This window comes from Staurois parvus, unplaced genomic scaffold (assembly GCF_062004578.1).
Source record: "Staurois parvus isolate SC_StPar_1 unplaced genomic scaffold, SC_StPar_1.0 ptg000283l, whole genome shotgun sequence".
Taxonomy (NCBI): Eukaryota; Metazoa; Chordata; class Amphibia; order Anura; family Ranidae; genus Staurois; species Staurois parvus.
This window is the reverse complement of record NW_028318079.1, coordinates 6,143,991-6,163,321: the sequence shown is the minus strand read 5'-3', so window position 1 is coordinate 6,163,321 and position 19,331 is coordinate 6,143,991. Positions and strand designations below refer to the sequence as shown.

Here is a 19,331-nt window from a genome sequence, read left to right as displayed (position 1 = left end):
TAGATATTGTCAGTTATTTTCCATGAGATAATTCCCTTCACTTCACTGTGTATGAGTTGTCTTGGCAAAGAGCTAATATTACCACAATGAGTATTAGCGCATTATTATTCACTGAAAATGGTGTTACTCTGCCCTCTAGTGGGAAAGTTCCATACTTCCTGCTGGTTTGTACTGTTTCTGCATGTTTTTACTGAAATACAATTGTACTAGTGTGCCAATCTCCAAAAAATTAGAGATCTATTTTATTTCTATCAGTACATACTGTAAGCATGTATTACATTCTGCAAAGCACACTCCTGAACATTTGCCAATAGATATAAAATGATTTCCACCCAGGGACGGACTGAGCATTTGGAAACTCGGGCACTGCCCGAGTGCCCGGGGTCAGTAGAGGACCCCATGAGATGCCCCTGGTACCTTTTTCATAGGCCTTTTTGAGTTTGGGCAAGGACACAGGGGCCCCATGATCCCCTATTGCCCGGGGACCCCATGAGTTGTCAGTCCACCCCTGTTTCCACCCCAATCTAGTAGTTATCACAGGTCTGTCTGTATGTACTTTATCATTTTGAAGACCTCCTCTGGCAGCCCTGGGTTAAGGTAAGAGTAAGTCAGTTGGGTGTTCATTTTTTAGGTGCCATCATTTTTTTCCTGGGATAATCCGATCTCTAAGGTATACAGTAGGGGCCTCCAAATGTTTTAAACAAAGGACCAGTTTACTGTGCCTCCAACTTTCAGGAGGTCGGGCTGTGGCCAGAGGAAGTAGAAAATGTCCCATCTATGTTATAAGGGGTAATATTAATGCCCTGTCGTTGGTGTCAGTGGAAGGAATAGTGCCCCATCATTGGTGTCAGTGAGAGGAATAGTGCCCCATCATTGGTGTCAGTGGGAGGAATAGTGCCCCATCATTGGTGTCAGTGGGAGGAATAGTGCCCCATCATTGGTGTCAGTGGGAAGAATAGTGCCCCATCATTGGTGTCAGTGGGAGGAATAGTGCCCCATAATTAGTGTCAATGGGAGGAATAGTGCCCCATCATTGGTGTCAGTGGGAGGAATAGTGCCCCATCATTGGTGTCAGTGGAAGGAATAGTGCCCCATCATTGGTGTCAGTGGGAGGAATAGTGCCCCATCATTGGTGTCAGTGGGAGGAATAGTGCCCCATCATTGGTGTCAGTGAGAGGAATAGTTCCCCATCATTGGTGTCAGTGATAGGGATAGTGCCCCATCATTGGTGTCAGTGGGAGGAATAGTGCCCCATCATTGATATCAGTGGGAGGAATAGTGCCCCATCATTGGTGTCAGTGAGAGGAATAGTTCCCCATCATTGGTGTCAGTGAGAGGAATAGTGCCCCATCATTGGTGTCAGTGGGAGGAATAGTGCCCCATCATTGGTGTCACTGGGAGGAATACTGCCCCATAATTAGTGTCAGTGAGAGGAATAGTGCCCCATCATTGATATCAGTGGGAGGAATAGTGCCTCATCATTGGTGTAAGTGGGAGGATTAGTGCCCCATCATTGGTGTCAGTGGGAGGAATAGTGCCCCATCATTGATATCAGTGGGAGGAATAGTACCCCATCATTGGTGTCAGTGGGAGGATTAGTGCCCCATCATTGGTGTCAGTGGGAGGATTAGTGCCCCATCATTGGTATCCGTGGGAGGAATAGTGCCCCATCATTGGTGTCAGCGGGAGGAATAGTGCCCCATCATTGGTGTCAGGGGGAGGAATAAACATATACACAAGATAAAGATATCTTAAAAATACATAAAAGAGCAAAAATACAAAGCACACAGCACAAAAAGAAAAGAAATCCCCCCCAGAAAACTTCGACCTAGAGCATACCCAGATCTAATCAAAACAATAAGTGAGTGAAGAGCATTGTGACAGCCAGAAAAAGTCCAACATTACCTACGGGCCCCATTTTTAATAAACTAAACAATACCACAATACCTGAAAGAGCCTGCATCCTAACTTGACACTGGACTCGTGAGCTGACCAAGGTGACCAAATGGAATCAAACCTCTTTGATGAATTTCTGAGAAAGAAAGTGTGTCTCTCCTTTGAAATGCACTTTTTAAGATCAAATATCCAATCAGATAAAGTGGAAGGGTGCGGAGAGGTCCACTTAAGGGCAATTTGCCTTCGAGCCATGAACAGCACGTTTGTATTTTACTTTGTGTATTTCAGGTACTTGTATAGTGCTGTCAATTTACGCAACACTTTACATATAAACTGCTCAAAAATATAAAAGGAACACTGAAAACACATCAGATCTCAATGGGGAAAAATATCATGCTGGATATCTATACTGATATGGACGGGTAATGTGTTAGCAACGTAAGGACGCCCCATCGTTTGATGGAAATTAAAATTATCAACCTACAGAGGACTGAATTCAAAGACACCCCGAAAATCAAACTTACAAAAAATGCTGCAAGCTGCCTAGTTCATTTTGCTGAAATTTCATTGCAGCAAATCAAAATGGTATTCAGTAGTTTGTATGGCCCCCATGTGTTTGTATGCATGCCTGACAACGTCGGGGTGTGCTCCTAATGAGACGATGGATGGTGTCCTGGGGTATTTCCTCCCAGATCTGGACCAGGGGCATCACTGAGCTCTTGGATAGTCTGAGGTGCAACCTGGCGGCATGGGACAGACAGTAACATGATATCCCAGAGGTGTTCTATCGGATTTAGGTCAGGCCAGTGTGAGGGCTATTTAATGGTATCATTTCCTTCATCCTCCAGGAACTGCCTGCATACTCTCACCACATGTGGCCAGGCATTGTCATGCACCAGGAGGAACCCAAGACCCACTGCACCAGCGTAGGGTCTGACAATGGGTCCAAGAATTTCCTCCCGATACCTAATGGCAGTCAGGGTTCCATTGTCTAGCCTGTAGAGGTCTGTGCGTCCCTCCATGGATATGTCTCCCCAGACCATCACTGACCCACCACCAAAACAGTCATGCTGAACCATGTTACAGGCAGCTTAACGTTCTCCACGGCTTCTCCAGACCCTTTCACGTCTGTCACGTGTGCTCAGGGTGAACCTGCTGTCATCTGTGAAAAATGCACTATGCTATCACAAGATCCACTGTCACAATGCCAGAGATTGCTTTGTGGGATTCAGATCTATGCATGCTCCATCACCTCCACCCCACCAAGTGCTGCTGCTTAAGGATATAGGGGGAGAGTCAGGTGTTCCCCTGCAGTGGAAGAGATGGGTTGTGAGGGACCGCCGAGCGGCACCACTAGCACTCCACTGGTCAGGCGTGCCCAGAGCGCGGAGTCTAAGCCCCAGGGTACTTGTTCACCAGGGCCCCTGATGGTGGGGATGGACTTGTAGTACCCCGAGACCAGGTCGCCTCTACTGAGCACACCTGTCAGTGGTAGTGGTGTTCGCCAGGGGTTCCAATCAGGGAGAGCCAGATGTGAGGAGGTCGGGTGACCCCGATGGGATGGATGGATGGATGGCTGAGCAAGTGCGTAGTCAGACAGGCCGAGTCGGTATTGTAGAGGACGGTAAGGTACAAGGGAGCAGGCAGAGAATCGTCGGGTCACACGCCAGGTCAGCAGCAGGAGGTCAGATCTAATAAGGGGCATCCAGGGAGAGAGGTCAGGCAAGCAAGGGTCTGGGCAGGAGAAATCAGCAAGGTCAAAGGCAATCCGGGTCAATAACTTACTAGGCACAGGTACAGGAACACAGGAAGCAGGTAAGACCAGAAGGCAACGAAATGACAGCTCAGGGACCTTTAAATATCCCGCCCTGCGCTGCCATTGGTGCCCAGCGGGCGGCCGCGGCTTCTACTGCGCATGCGCGAACTCGAACGCCGCGGCCGGCCCGGACCTAGTGCCCGTGTACTGGGTGGAGCAGTGCGCCTGCGCCGAGCCCATCGCGGCGGGGATCGAGGAGATCCCTGACATTGCCCCCCCCTACGGGCAACCTCCGGATGCCCACCCGATCTCTCCACCACGGGTGATCACGAAGAAACCCCCGGACAAGCCTAGGTGCATGGACATTATGGGCTGGCTCCCACGAATTGTCCTCAGGGCCGTAGCCCTTCCACTTGATGAGAAATTGGGTCTGGCCCCCCCTTCGTCGGCACTTCAGGATTGCCTCCACCTCGAATTCTTCTTCCTCTTCAACCGTTACGGCCTCCGGGGGCCTGGATTCCCGTTCCGGGAAGGCATCAGGGACTACTGGTTTCAACAGGGACACGTGGAAGACAGGGTGGATCTTGAGTGTCTCAGGGAGAACAAGTTCATAGGCCACCTCATTGACCATCCGTTTGATGCAAAAAGGGCCTATAAATTTAGGTCCCAACTTCTTTGACGGGCAGAGCAACCTCAAGTTTGACGTAGCCAGCCAAACCTTCTCTCCGGGCTGCAACACCAGATCCCCTCTTCGCTTCCTATTAAAAGCCCTCTTGTAGTCCTCTTGGGCTTGACGGATGGCTTCCTGTAGTTTCCTATTGTTGGAGGTGAAAAAGGTCAGTGCATCCTGTGTCGCTGGAATCGGGCATTCTGGGACCAAGTCCGGGAGGAAGACAGGATGAAACCCATAGTTGGCGAAGAACGGGGACTGCCCAGTTGCTGAATGGCAAGCGTTGTTGTACGCGAATTCTGCCAAAGGGAGGAGTGGCACCCAGTCGTCCTGAGAGAATGATGTGTAGCATCGAAGGTATTGCTCCAGGGTCTGATTGGTCCTTTCGGTCTGGCCATTGGTCTGAGGGTGAAATGCCGAGGAAAGGGACAGCTTGATATCCAGGGCTTTGCACAATGCCCTCCAAAACCGCGAGGTAAACTGCACCCCACGGTCCGAGACGATGTCTTCGGGAACCCCATGCAGTCTAACGATCTCTCGAATGAAGACTTGCGCCGTCTCGGCTGCTGATGGGGTTTTCCGTAAAGGGATGAAATGGGCCATCTTGGACAAGCGGTCCACGACCACGAGAATTGCCGTGTGGTTCAGTGAAGGTGGAAGCTCGACTATGAAGTCCATGGAGATTTTCTGCCAGGGTCGTTCAGGAATGGGCAATGGACGTAGCAGGCCCCACGCCTTATTCCTTGAAGGCTTGTTCCGCTGGCAGATGGCACAGGAGCCCACGTAGTTCTTACAATCCTTGGCCATGTCCGGCCACCAGAAGGAACGTCGGAGAAGTTCCAGGGTCTTGACCGGCCCAAAATGTCCTGCCAGTGGATGGTCATGGCAATGTCCCAAGACTAAGGTTCGGGCATCCTCCGGCACCACAATCCGGTCCTCCCTCCATAGGAGTCCCTCCTTGTTCTGGAGGGGAGCCCCATCAGAGGTGGACATTGCTGTGGACGCTCTCAGGATCTCGGAGTGAAGGTTTGTCTGAAGGGCCAAGAAATTTCCTGCAGGAAGAATAGTGTCGGGCACTGGAATCTCCTTGGTGTCCTCGTACATGCGTGACAACGCGTCAGGCTTCGTGTTTTTCGAGCCGGGCCTGTATGTGATGTGGAACTGGAACCTCGAGAAAAACAATGCCCATCTTGCTTGTCGTGGGCGTAGACGTTTGGCCGTCCTCAGATATTCCAGGTTCTTGTGGTCCGTGAATATCAGGATGGGGTGGGAGGCACCTTCCAGCAGGTACCTCCATTCTTCTAAAGCGGTTTTGATAGCCAGTAGCTCGCGATCCCCAATGTCGTAGTTCCTCTCCGCAGGGGTAAGTTTCCGTGAAAAGAATGCTACTGGGTGAAGTAATTCCTTGGCGCCCTTCCGCTGGGAAAGGATGGAGCCAACCGCGTTTTCAGATGCATCTACTTCTAAGATGTAGGGCAGGGAGGCGTCGGGATGACCCAGAATGGGTGCCGAGGTAAATAACCTTTTTAGTGCTTCAAAAGCTTCCTGTGCCTCGGGCGTCCATCTGAATCGCGTCCCAAGCTTGGTTAACTGAGTGATGGGGGAGACCAGACCCGAGAAGTTCTTGATGAACTTCCGGTAAAAATTTGCGAACCCAATAAAACGTTGGACACTTTTCCTGTCCGTGGGTTCAGGCCAATCTAGGATCGCTGAGACCTTCTGAGGGTCCATTGAGACCCCCGTGGTGGAGATGATCAGACCCAGAAATGTAACGCTAGCCTGTTCAAAGCAGCATTTCTCTGCTTTAGCGTACAACCCGTGCTGCCGCAACCGCCCCAACACCTTTGATACATGTACCCTGTGCTCCCCCAGGGAGGATGAAAAAATCAAAATGTCGTCTAAGTAGACGATGACAAAGATGTCCAGGAAGTCCCTAAAGATGTCGTTCACAAAGTGTTGGAAGGTGGCTGGCACATTGCACAACCCGAAAGGCATGACCAGGTACTCAAAATGGCCGAAACGGGTGCGGAAGGCCGTCTTCCACTCACCCCCCTCCCTTATGCGAACCAAATTGTAGGCTCCCCTTAAGTCCAACTTGGTAAACACTACTGCAGCTTTTAGGCTCTGGAATAATTCAGGTACCAGTGGTAATGGGTAACGATTTTTAATGGTGACCCTATTCAGCTCCCGATAGTCAATGCATGGCCTCAAAGTCTTGTCCTTCTTTTCTACAAAGAAGATCCCTGCACCTGCTGGGGAAGTGGAGGGACGGATGAATCCCTTTCGGAGGCTATCCTCAATATAGTCCTTCAGGGCCCTAATTCTAGCTCAGAAAGGGGAAAAATTCGCCCGAACGGAATTTCCGAACCGGGCAACAGATCAATAGGACAGTCATATGGGCGGTGGGGGGGTAGAGCATCTGCTCCCCGTTCACTGAACACATCAAGAAACTCATGATAGGCTGCAGGAATCACTTGTTTTAGGCTGTCATCCCCTTCAGAGCACAGGAGGACCTGGGGGACCTCCGGGCCCGAAGTTCGACACAGTTCCCGACAATATGGGGAAGGGAACGAGACAACCCCAGTCTCCCAGTCAATCTGGGGGTTATGGGCCCGCAACCAAGGGAGCCCCAGAATGACTGGGAAAAGGGGTGATGCAATAGCATCCAGGCGGAGGAGTTCCCGGTGCTGACCGGCAATGGAAGTCACAATGGAAGGGGTCTCCTGGTTAACCACCCCTGACTTTATCCGGGAACCATCAGCCAAAAAGATGTGAAACCCCTTCTCCTTTGGGCGGAGGGGAATACCCTGCTGGTGAGCAAAATTGATATCCACAAAACAGCTGCATGCCCCCGAATCAACTATGGCCGTCACCTCCACGGTCCTTTCTGAAAGCTGAAAGGAGAGGGGAACAACTAAGTACTGGGACGGGTTCATATTGCCAACAGATAAAGAAGATGAGGTGAACTTACTCAGTTTCTGCGGGCAGGAACGCACCATGTGACCAGCTTCGCCGCAGTACAGGCACAGATTCTGGGAGCGTCTGCGCTGGCGTTCCTCAGGCGATAGTTTAGGCCGAGCCAGGCCTAGCTGCATGGGTTCGGGAGCATCTTCAAATGGCAGGTTCTGGGTGCTTGGCCTAGTATGTTGACTGGATCCCTGAAATGACCCCCAGGGATTTCCGCAACCCTGACCAGACCTCTCCAATCTGCGCTCCCGTAGTCTACGGTCAATTTTGATGGTGAGTGCAATTAGGTCCTCTAATGTCTCGGGCACCTCCACCCGGGCGAGCTCGTCTTTCAGAGCCTCTGATAGGCCCATACGAAACTGGTGCAAAAGTGCGAACTCGTTCCAACGAGTGTCACCCATCCAGCGCCTAAAGTCAGAGGCGTATTCCTCAGCCGCCCGCCGACCTTGTCGGAGTGCGTATAATGTGGCCTCGGCCGAGGCTGCCCGTTGTGGGTCATCATATAAGATGGCCATAGCGTTAAAGAAGCTGTCGACCGTAACCAGGTGAGGGTCATTGTTTCCCCTTAGTCGGTGGGCCCAGTCTTGGGGTTCACCCTGCAACAGGGAGACAACAAACCCCACTTTCACTGATTCCGTCAAAAAGGTCCGTGGCTGCAGTTCAAAATAGAGCAGACAGGAGTCACGGAATGACCGAAAGCGTGTGCGATCCCCATGGAAGCGCTCGGGTAAGGGTACTCGGGGTTCCGCCATAGGGAGTGATGTGGGAGGCCCAGGAGCCGGCTCATGGACTGCTGCGACCGGTGGTGCAGGAGCCGGGGCCTGTGAAACAGGAACAGATATGGTGCAGGCCTGAAACCGATTCTCGATCTGCAGACATCTGTCCTGTAATGTGTTTACGGCTTGCGTCAGGGTAGCCAGGTGCCTGCAAACCTCGTCCAACGGGGAGAGTCCTCCTCGAGGCTCAGTCATGGCCTTCTGGTACTGTGAGGGACCGCCGAGCGGCACCACTAGCACTCCACTGGTCAGGCGTGCCCAGAGCGCGGAGTCTAAGCCCCAGGGTACTTGTTCACCAGGGCCCCTGATGGTGGGGATGGACTTGTAGTACCCCGAGACCAGGTCGCCTCTACTGAGCACACCTGTCAGTGGTAGTGGTGTTCGCCAGGGGTTCCAACCAGGGAGAGCCAGATGTGAGGAGGTCGGGTGACCCCGATGGGATGGATGGCTGAGCAAGTGCGTAGTCAGACAGGCCGAGTCGGTATTGTAGAGGACGGTAAGGTACAAGGGAGCAGGCAGAGAATCGTCGGGTCACACACCAGGTCAGCAGCAGGAGGTCAGATCTAATAAGGGGCATCCAGGGAGAGAGGTCAGGCAAGCAAGGGTCTGGGCAGGAGAAATCAGCAAGGTCAAAGGCAATCCGGGTCAATAACTTACTAGGCACAGGTACAGGAACACAGGAAGCAGGTAAGACCAGAAGGCAACGAAATGACAGCTCAGGGACCTTTAAATATCCCGCCCTGCGCTGCCATTGGTGCCCAGCGGGCGGACCTAGTGCCCGTGTACTGGGTGGAGCAGTGCGCCTGCGCCGAGCCCATCGCGGCGGGGATCGAGGAGATCCCTGACATGGGTGGTGGATTAGGGCAGGAGGATAGTGCAGAAAAGGTAAGTACTGTTTCTTATGGCCCTTTATTGTGTGCACTGAACCTGTTACATTGCCTAGAAAGGTGGGGGAAAAAATATACATATATATATATTTTTTTTCTTTACCGTGCTTAAAAGTGTTACTAAACCCACATCAGTAAAATCAGTCTGTGTATGCAGTAAAACATGCTTTTATACTAACTGTGGAACCTAGGGGGTTAATCCTCTGCATTGTGTAAAAAGGCTGTATGATTCTGTCTTCTCTGATATAGTGAATGCAGGGTCCGGGGAGACCAGATATAGTGAATGCAGGGTCCGGGGAGACTAGATATAGTGAATGCAGGGTCCTGGGAGACCAGATATAGTGAATGCGGGGTCCGGGGAGACCAGATATAGTGAATGCGGGGTCTGGGGAGACCAGATATAGTGAATGCAGGGTCTGGGGAGACCAGATATAGTGAATGCAGGGTCCGGGAGACCAGATATAGTGAATGCAGGGTCCTGGGAGACCAGATATAGTGAATGCGGGGTCTGGGGAGACCAGATATAGTGAATGCAGGGTCCGGGGAGACCAGATATAGTGAGTGCGGGGTCTGGGGAGACCAGATATAGTGAATGCGGGGTCTGGGGAGACCAGATATAGTGAATGCAGGGTCCGGGGAGACCGGATATAGTGAATGCAGGGTCCGGGGAGACCAGATATAGTGAATGCAGGGTCCGGGGAGACCGGATATAGTGAATGCACGGTCCGGGGAGACCAGATATAGTGAATGCAGGGTCCGGGGAGACCGGATATAGTGAATGCGGGGTCCGGGGAGACCGGATATAGTGAATGCAGGGTACTGGGTTTAGTAACACTTTAAGTTTGATATGTTAAAACTCTTGGATTGTAAGCTCCAAGGAGCAGGGCCCTCCTCTTGTATTGAACTGTATTGTTGCTGCATTGTCTCCCGTTATATTGTAAAGCGCTGAGCAAACCGTTGGTGCAATGTAAATCCTGTATAATAATAATAAGTGGCCACTAGTGGTGTTGTATTTTTGTATGGATGGTATTTTATTATATCAAGGCCCATGTAATGGAACCCCCATACATCTCTGCGTTCCTCTTCTGCTTTCCACAGGGGTCTGAGCATTGACAAGAAGCCAGAGCTCCAGAGAGTGTTGGAGAATCGACGGAGAGACAAGATCATCCAGCAGAAGAAAGAGGAAGAGGAGATTAAGAAGATGCAGTCTCCCTTTGAACAAGAGTTGCTAAAAAGACAGCAGAGACTGGAACAGGTGAGCACACGGATTTCTGTCTGCATGTAAATGTCACGGTTAGGGTACCCGGGTGCTCACATTGACTTGTATGCAGCACGGGCATACAGTAAAAAGCAGGGCACAACACGTTATACTGTATGTCTGTTTGTGCTTTGGCTATAGAGGTATTTATTTTATTTATTTCAGGTACATATATAGCGATGTACATTTACACAGCGCTTTACATATATATATATTGTACATTCACATCAGTCCCTAACCCTCAAGGGGGGCAGTCTTGTAGCAGATGCTTCTGACACAGGCTTATCAGGAGGAAAAACAAAAGTGATTGGACAAGTTTCTGCTACTAATTCATGGTGTTTGGTGGTGCCTTGTAGACATTAGATTACTTCCCAAACTGACTAAAAATAGACACATCAGGGAGCTGTCGTCTAAATTCTGACAGCACATTTAGGCACATTAGGGATTTAAGTAGTTACTTTTGGGGGATTAAAGAGCGGATAGCTAATTTTAGGAGTTTTAAACACTTGAGCCAAAACTGAAAATGATTTACACACATGAGAGCCAACCAGCTCAATTTTTTATCCAGACGTTGCAGTGGTGTACCAATATATTCCTTTCCCATATGTCTGTACTCTGTCGATCCTGGAACTCGTCTGCTGGTAATACTAGAACACCTTTTCACTGCCTTTCACAGCCAGAAAACAGAAACAAAATAGATTCTCACAGCCACCAAAACTTGGAGAGTCTAAATATGATCTGTATTTAAGGAAGCAGAATGTTTACTGAATATTGTTAGTGGCTTACTAAAGGCTTTCCTGTGTTGCCTAGAATTTTTGTAGGGTTAGGTTAAGGATTAAACAGGTTATAAAGGCTGTTTCTTCTTTCTTAAAATAGCAAACATGTTATACTTATCTGCTCTGTGCACTGGAATTGCACAGAGCTGTCCTGAGCTTCTTCTTTTGGGGTCCTCTGTTGGTGCTTTCTGCTGCTCCTTGTCTGTGTCTGACCATAACAAGACACATGCTATTGGAGGAGACATGTGGGCTTGTTCCTGAGCCAGGCTGTGTGAACCCATCAACACACAGAGCACAGCCCCACAGGATTTGATTGACAGCAGCAAAAGCCAATGGCTCCTTTTGCAGCCTATCTGTCCTGTGAATGCTTGGAAAGAGCTGCTACAGATGGGCACAGCGCTGGATTGAGTGAGGGCGGGAGAGGTAAGTATTTAGGGAGTTGAGGGGGTGGTACTGATACTGGGACATTTATTTACCTTAATGTGGTTCCAAAGGCAGAAAGTTTGTTACCTTAACACATTCTATGCATTAGGGTAAAAAACTTTCTGCATGAAGCCTCCTAAATACTTACCTGAGCCCAATTGATCCAGCAATGTGTGGAGAGATGCGCCTCTCTCGGCTCTCTCTCTTCTCAGTGGACAGAGAGGCAGCAGTGGGAGCCATTGAGGAGGGAGTGGAGGCGGGGCCCCCATACACAAAGAGCTGGCTTGGGAGTGAGCCTGCACAAGCGGGGCAGGAGGGGCCAGGCAAGGAGTGCCGGTGGGGGACCACTGAAGAGAAGGATCAGGGCTGCACAGAGCAGATAAGTGTCAAAGTGTAGCCTGTAGATTACTGCCTGTGAAATTCTTACCTCCTTGCTGCAGGGCTCCTGTGTTCACCTATGTGCATCACCTGATATTTTGTGGGTTTATTTCCCTTTCCTCTCTATCACGTCCTGGCCCGCCTCCCAGCTTGCCTCTGTATAAAAGACATGCCCAGTGCAGCCTCCATTGCCTAAGCAACTTCCTAGGTCTCTGAGCTCCTGTTTCCCTAGTGTTACTTCTATTCACTGTCTGATGTCCCATGTACCGATCCCGGCTTCATCCACCGTGTTCGCTTGCCTGCTGCCTGCCCTGACCGTGGTCTGTTTCCCAGAACATTTTCTGTCTCCTGCCATCTGTACTCTGCATACGTGAGCGGTCTCCACATCATCAGCTAGGTGTACCTAGGGGCCGCGACTTGGTTCCAGCTTGCTGCAAGTCTATCCCCACCATCAGGGGCCCTGGTGAAGAAGCAAGCTGAGGAACCTCGAGTTGGTGTTCTACAAGGGCTCACTACCACAGAAATCTAACAGTAAGCAGAACATGTTTGTTATTTTTTTAAAAAATTTAATTTTGCCTTCAGAATCACTTTCGTGCATGAAATGTTATGAAAAATGTTATGACTTTAGAACCACTTCTTATCCGGACACTTTTACCCCCTTTCAGTATAGGCCAATTTTCAGCTTTCAGTGCTATCACACTTTGAATGACAATTGCGCGGTCACGCAACACTGTACCCATATGAATTTTTTAGCATTTTTTTTGAGACAGATAAAACTTTATTTTTGTGGTATTTATTCACCACGGCGATTTTTATTTTTTTGCTATATAAATGAAAAAGTCTAAAACTTGAAAAAAAATGTTTTTCTTATAAAATGTTGCAAATAAATAATCGAATTGGATGTCAGTAGATGTCAGCAGACACTTGTCCACTGACACCCACCGGTCCATAGAGGTCTATGGATGGTTTGATCAGGTCCGCCTGAAAAACTAACAAGTGGACCCGATTGGACCATCAGTATGAAAGGGCCCTTAAACAGAAAGATAAAAAGAAAACAATTTTGTATCTTTCTGTTTATTCATCTACAGATCAAAGAGATGAACTTCAGTCTGCAGATAGTCAGTTAACCTCTCCCTAGCGGTCTGATTATGTCCATATTTCTGTGCTCAAAGCGGTACATTTTTTTGCATGGAAATATGTTTTTTTTTATTGTAGGCCTGTAATTTTTAGGAATAACTTACTGAAATCTGTCTGAACAAGAGTCTAGTAAACATCCCAGGTATGATACAATTTGAAACACAAAATCATAAATTATAATTTAATAAATAATAATAAAAAATAATAATATAATAATAAATTTAATTCAATAATATAATCAAACCAAAAACACTGAAATTTGAAATATAGCGACAAGTTCACACATCACTGAGCAAAGTCGCAAAATTGTTTTCAGTGTCTGATGAGGAATTTCCCCCACGAATCATTATCACTCAATTCTGCAAGTGGTTCTGATTTACTATCGCTGTTCTCTAGCCGGTCTAAAACCGCTTTTGACCTAAAGGGACGCTTTTTGGACGCCATGGATGTTTCTCAGTTTCCAGGCAGAAAGAACAGTAAAAATGCAGGCAGGGCGCCGGACAAAGCACTCGGGACAAAATGTATGTGAAATGGTTTGATACAGTAATGTTTTACTCTGTGATTTTAGTGTATTTAGTGAATGTCACTTTTTGTCATTTTCAAATTTCCCGCCGTTCTGTCCCCCGTACGTCCCGACGCTCGCAGGGTACGGAACCCAGATGACAGATGTCAGCATCCGCCGGATTACATTACAGGGGACACTGCAGAGGGGACATCGCAGGAGCGCAGGACAAGGTAAGTGATCGAGGGAACGCGGTGCAACGCCACATGGTAAGCCCGAGTGTAGCTCGGGGTTACCACTTGTGGTACTGAAACTTTACCCCGAGCTACACTCGGGAATACCGCCAGGGAGGTTAAAAGCGACCTGTCAAGCAAAAAAAAGTTGTTTTTTTTGTTAAATGTTCCTCTGTTTAACCCCTTATTAACCCTTACTCTAATCAGTCCTAATTAAAGGGGTTCTAAAGGCTCAAGGTTTTTTACCTTCATGCATTTTATGCATGAAGGTAAAAAACGTCCTGTGTGTAGCAGACCTCCGTCCCCTCATAATACTTACCTGAGCCTCATCCCGATCCAGTGATGTCCACAAGAGCCTCGCTTCTCCAGGCACTCTTGCTCCTGATTGGCTGAGGCCAGTGATCCAATCAGGAAAGGTAGTGGGCGGGGCCGAGATGTGTCTCTGTGTGTAAATGGACAATCTGCTTGCTGTGGGGGCACCCAAAAGGAGGGAGGGGCCAGGAGCACCGGGGGGGGGGGGGGGACCCGAGAAGAAGAGGATTCAGGCTGCTCTGTGCAAAACCATTACACAGAGCAGGTAAGTATGACATGTTTGCTATTTAAAAAAAAACAAGACTTTAGTATCACTTTAACTCCTTATTCTCCTTCTCCATTTAATCATTATTTTCCTGCTATTTTTTTTGTTAATTTCTATTTTATAAACCACTTAAAACCTTTTTTGTTTCTCTTTGCTTTGTTCGTTAATATTTTTACAGCTTTAACATATATTTACATGTTGCACGTTGAAAAAAGCGAAACATTGAAAAAAATACATTTATTTCATTTGTAAATAACTTTTCAATGCCTTGTATCAGAATCATAATTTTAGTGTCATTTTAAACAGGACAAATTACAGAATAAAATGTGAACTTTCTATGTGTAGTAACAAACTTTATTTTTAAACTAACACTGCTCAAAAACAGAAAAAAGTTTTTTTTTTTTTAATTTTGTTACATTTAACTGTCTAAGGATTGTGACAAAAATATAACAGTTGCAAAACAATATTCATGAAAAGAAAGCCTTGCTTATATGTATTATGTTGTTATCAAACCCAGAACCCTACATTCACTATCTGATCTCCTATAGTACACAGAAAATGGAAATGCAATTATTTTAGTAATTATAAACTGCTAAATACCTTTTCTCGTCTGCAGTATATAGTAGTCTTGTGACTTCTATCAGTGTTCAGCCCACCACACGTTAAAGCTTGTAGGAGGAGTTTTCATTTTGCTCTAGGAGGATGCAGAACCCCTGCTGACAACTGAAGTGAAAACAGTTGCCGGCAGGTATAGGTAATAGGTATTGGTGAGTACAAACGTATCGGTACTCGTACTTGCTGTAAAAAAGATGGTATCCTAAATTTAACTTGTCCTTTACCAGTCTCCCACCACTAGAACTAAGGTATCATAGCTGGAGTGATGTCCCTGGTCTTGGCAATGGGGACACAGACATGAAAACCTGAGGTTCAAACACTTCCCTACTCTACCCAAAACAAAAATAGCTTTTGGTTTGAGTTCACCTCCCCATCCTCTTGTACCACATTATTCACCATACAAGCACTCCATGAACTGAAAGTGATTCTAAAGGCAATTAAAAAAAAAATGTTACACTTACCTGCTCTATAATGGTTTTGCACAGAACAGTCCTGATCCTCCTCTTCTGGGGTCCCCTGCTGGTGCTCCTGGCTTCTCTCCCCTGCTGAGTGCCCCCATAACATGCCATTTGCTATGGGGGCACTTATGCATGCTAGCTCCAGAGTCCCAGTCTTTGTGTCCATTGACACACAGAGCACATCTTGGCCCCTCCCCCTCTGCACTGGCTGTGATTGACAGAAGCAGGAGCCATTGGCCTTTCTGTCCACCAGTGAGGAGAAGGAGCCACTGCTCTCATGCACATTGCTGGATTGAAATTGGGCTCAGGTAAGTATTTAGGCGGACTGGGGGGTGGAGCTGAACACAGAAGGGAGAAAAATGCAGAGAATGCATTAAGGTAAAAAACCTTCAGCCTTTAGAACCACTTGATATAATACAAAACAAGTGTGGCATGTGCTGTATAGCTACTTATTTATTCATAATATTCTTTTTTTCTTTTTAATTGTTCTGTTTAGCTGGAAAAGGAACAACAAGAACCGAAGGAAGAAAGTCATGCCCCAGAATTTATAAAAGTGAAAGAGAACTTAAGGAGAACGGCCACACTACCCAGCGATGACCGAATGTTGTAACGCCAGCAGGCTTGAAGTTTTCTGTCGAAATGAATTCGTCACGCCACCTGGGCATCTGTGTACTAGGCTGACATTGCAGACATGTCTCTTCAAGGAATTCTCCCTAATCCTAACTGCAGTGTGTACCACACCTTCCTGTCCACAGAAGCGGAGTACCACTCTACATACAGCCGCTCCAGTGTTGAATACATGATGCTTAGCCCTATCACTTGGGGGAAAAAAAATGTTACATGACCGCACGTGGCTGTGAAGATTCGTGGCTAAACTGATGTGTTGCCTACGCTTTCCGTGTGACATCACTTCTTCTGTAGGTTACCATGTGTATGTGCTGTACATCCTATCATACGTGGAGAAGGGACTGCCGGTACGGAGACTGGCAAACATCATGAATATAGTGGAGTTTGCTGCTTATATACTCTGCATGTTGTGTACAAGATGCAAGTGTTTTATAGCCATAGGTGACTGCCATATGAGGTGTTGTCACATGACCAATCAAGGCTTCTGTGCTGTACCGACCCCATAATGGGGGAAATGCTACATTCCAGTTGATATAACCACCAGAACTTCAAGATCTTAACGATTTACTGAAACAAGTGCATTCCATGGTACTAACCAGAGCAGGAGTGCATTTTTGTGCAGATGCCCAACACATTTTCCAAACCTTCAAAGGAGTTTTGCAAACCCCTAATGAGTTATGGACCCCAGAGCCAGCAACTTGATGTTGCTGAAATTCGGCTTGGGATGCACCTAGACACTACAAAGGTCTAAGGTGCATAAGATGATTTCTCAGGCATAGATAAAGGCCAGTGTGTGTTCAAGCCTTAATGATATACAGATATTGCAATGAATGAATACCAGTAAAAGGAAAGGGATTATATTCTTCAATGCTATACTGTAGGCTAAAATAACTACAGTATGTAATATTATCTAAGTGTGCCCCAGAGGTGTTGCACTTTTGTTGAGGTAAACAGTGAAAACTTTGAAAGTATTGAGTTGTGTTGAGTATTTCTGATGGTACTTCAAGGAGACAGATAAACAGATATTTGTGTTTTTTCATCATTTGGATGAAAAGCAAAATGTGCATAGGGAAACTGCCCATTGGAATGCATGGCATTGCCTACAAAGTGCAAAACATCAAAGTGCTTGAACATCTGAGACAGTGCCATGTCTATCCACAGCCTCAGGACCTTTATGATGAAAGTGAAGAGTTCCTATATTGCTGGATGAGAAAGCCAGTATCTCCATAAGAGGCAGCTTGTCCAGAATGGATTCTTCTTCTTCTAGCTCAATTTGTCATTTTAGAACAGTTACCCCATTTCTGTTGGGTTGACACTTCCCAAAAAAGGCCAAAAAGTAGTGCCATCATGCAAAGTCTATGGTGTCCCCAAGGGTCAATATACAGTAATCATATTATGTAATTATTTACAAATGCATTTTTCAAAGCAAGGTATATTTTTCACTTAAAGGGTATGTTTCTTATGGTGTTCCCATTTACACGACGATTGGCTACCATGCACAGCTGCACCAGATTTTGCACTTTCCAGTTTTAGTAAATAAACCCCACAGTGTTTTTGTCCCCACACAGGCTGAGCTATGCCACATTCACATACAGTGCAGGAGGGCAGTTTCTAAATTTTTAGCCCTTTGTTAGGACAGTGTTCAAATCTAGTTTACAGCTGATAATGAAGAACTGCAAACAGTGCAGACATGAAAAAATTATATTAAACTTTACTCAAAAGCCCCCATCTAAACATCACAAAGCAGGGAGAGCATGTAAATATTTTTAAGCAAGTAAAAAGCACTTTAAAAGCTAACCAGCAATTTATAAATGTTTTAAGTAATGGGAACATGAAACAAATAAAAAGAATGATGTGACGGTTTGGTTGTAGAAGTCCCTGTTAGATCAGGGTCCCCAACAGAGTTCCCAATTACATCAGGATCCCTATCAGAGTTCCCATTTACATCAGGGTTCCCGTTACATCGGAATACCCATCAGAGTTCCCCTATTACATCAGGGTCCTCATCAGAGGTCTCCCGTTACATCAGGGTCTCCATCAGATATCTCTCTTCACATCAGGGTCTCTATCAGAGTACCCCTTACATCAGGGTCTTCATCAAAGTCCCCCTTGCATTTGAATCCTCAATCTGTGCACATTGAGGATATGTCACTGCCCCTAGCCATGTGCCAGATAAAAGCTTGTAGCGGTCCAAGTTTGGCTCATGGGCCAAAGTTTGGAGACCCATGACCTATGGTATAAAATATAAAAGAAGGTAGAAATTACGTGTTAGGTGGTGAAAAAGTCCTTACTTGAACCTGCTGGCTTGGGTTCAGCAGATCCACAAACCAGAAGGCCCCTTGGAAAACAGGGGTCACCAAGATTGAGCATTATAAAAGAATATTTCCTAGTGAAGGTCATGATGAGCCTCAGAGCCAAGCTGGGATCAAAGCAGAATTTTTTGATGATGTTTACCCATGGGTCACCTTTACCATATAAAGAAAGTACATTGGCCAACAGAAGCTCAAAAGATAAAATTACTTGAAGCCTAGGTCTGCGTGGTCCAATGGTGATACTGCCAGCATTAGAAGTACCCTCAAAATCCTCACCATGACTTGGTTTGATTTCATCCACTGATCTTTCCTTTTGAACATTTGGTCCTATCATATTATAGTATATTCCTATGTACTAAAAATGGAACGTATATTTATTTTGGCATTACTGTAGTACCAGATATTTTTTATATAGCCTTCTAATGAAAATGCATTATAATATATAAATCATTGATATATTGTATGTTGAATACAGCACAAAGTATTTTTTAACAAAGTCATTCAGATCATTTGTATTGCTTGATTATGCTTGCGATGTTGCACTTTATCAGGTTTATTCAGTATTCAGTGTGGAGGGATGGTCATGTGCAAATCAGCAAGCCAACCAGATACCAATTTACTACAGTCATGGAACTACAGTTAATGGAAGATGAATTCTGGTTGGCTGATATGCGTTGAAGCACCTTGCACATGGCTTGGTTGAGTAAGCCTGTGTGTTTTTAAGATTTATCCCCATTTTATCTTAATAATAACCTACACAATAAACTACAAAGACTCATTTAATACATACATCAACTGTAAAAATTCATTTGTGTAGTAAAGGGCTTTTATTGGTGAATGAATCTTTCATCCCAGCTTTGACCTGTTTGTATAATGTAACACCTGTTGCACCTCCTACAGAGGACAGATGGTATAACATTCTGAGCTTTTAGAGGTACCTAATTTTCGCAGCAGAACTGCACTCTCTGTATTGCTAAACAAGAGTATCTACAACTCATTTAAATAAAAGTAGAAAGAAGGCACTGATTATACATTTTTAAAGAGTCAGTTTCATTATCATTGGACACATTGGGGTTTATTTAC

General features: G+C 46.5%; 1 protein-coding gene across 2 annotated transcripts in view; it reads left to right on the top strand.

Annotated features, from left to right (window-relative positions):
* Positions 1-19,037, top strand: part of FAM107A (family with sequence similarity 107 member A) — a 201,423-nt gene extending 182,386 nt beyond the window's left edge. For both annotated transcript variants that reach the window (XM_089682055.1, XM_089682056.1), the window contains 2 exons: positions 10,051-10,207; positions 15,806-19,037. In XM_089682055.1, coding sequence (XP_089538181.1) covers positions 10,051-10,207; positions 15,806-15,919 — 271 coding nt within the window. In that variant the 3' untranslated portion in view covers positions 15,920-19,037. The remainder of the gene's footprint in view (positions 1-10,050; positions 10,208-15,805) is intronic.
* The last annotated feature ends 294 nt before the right edge of the window (positions 19,038-19,331 follow it).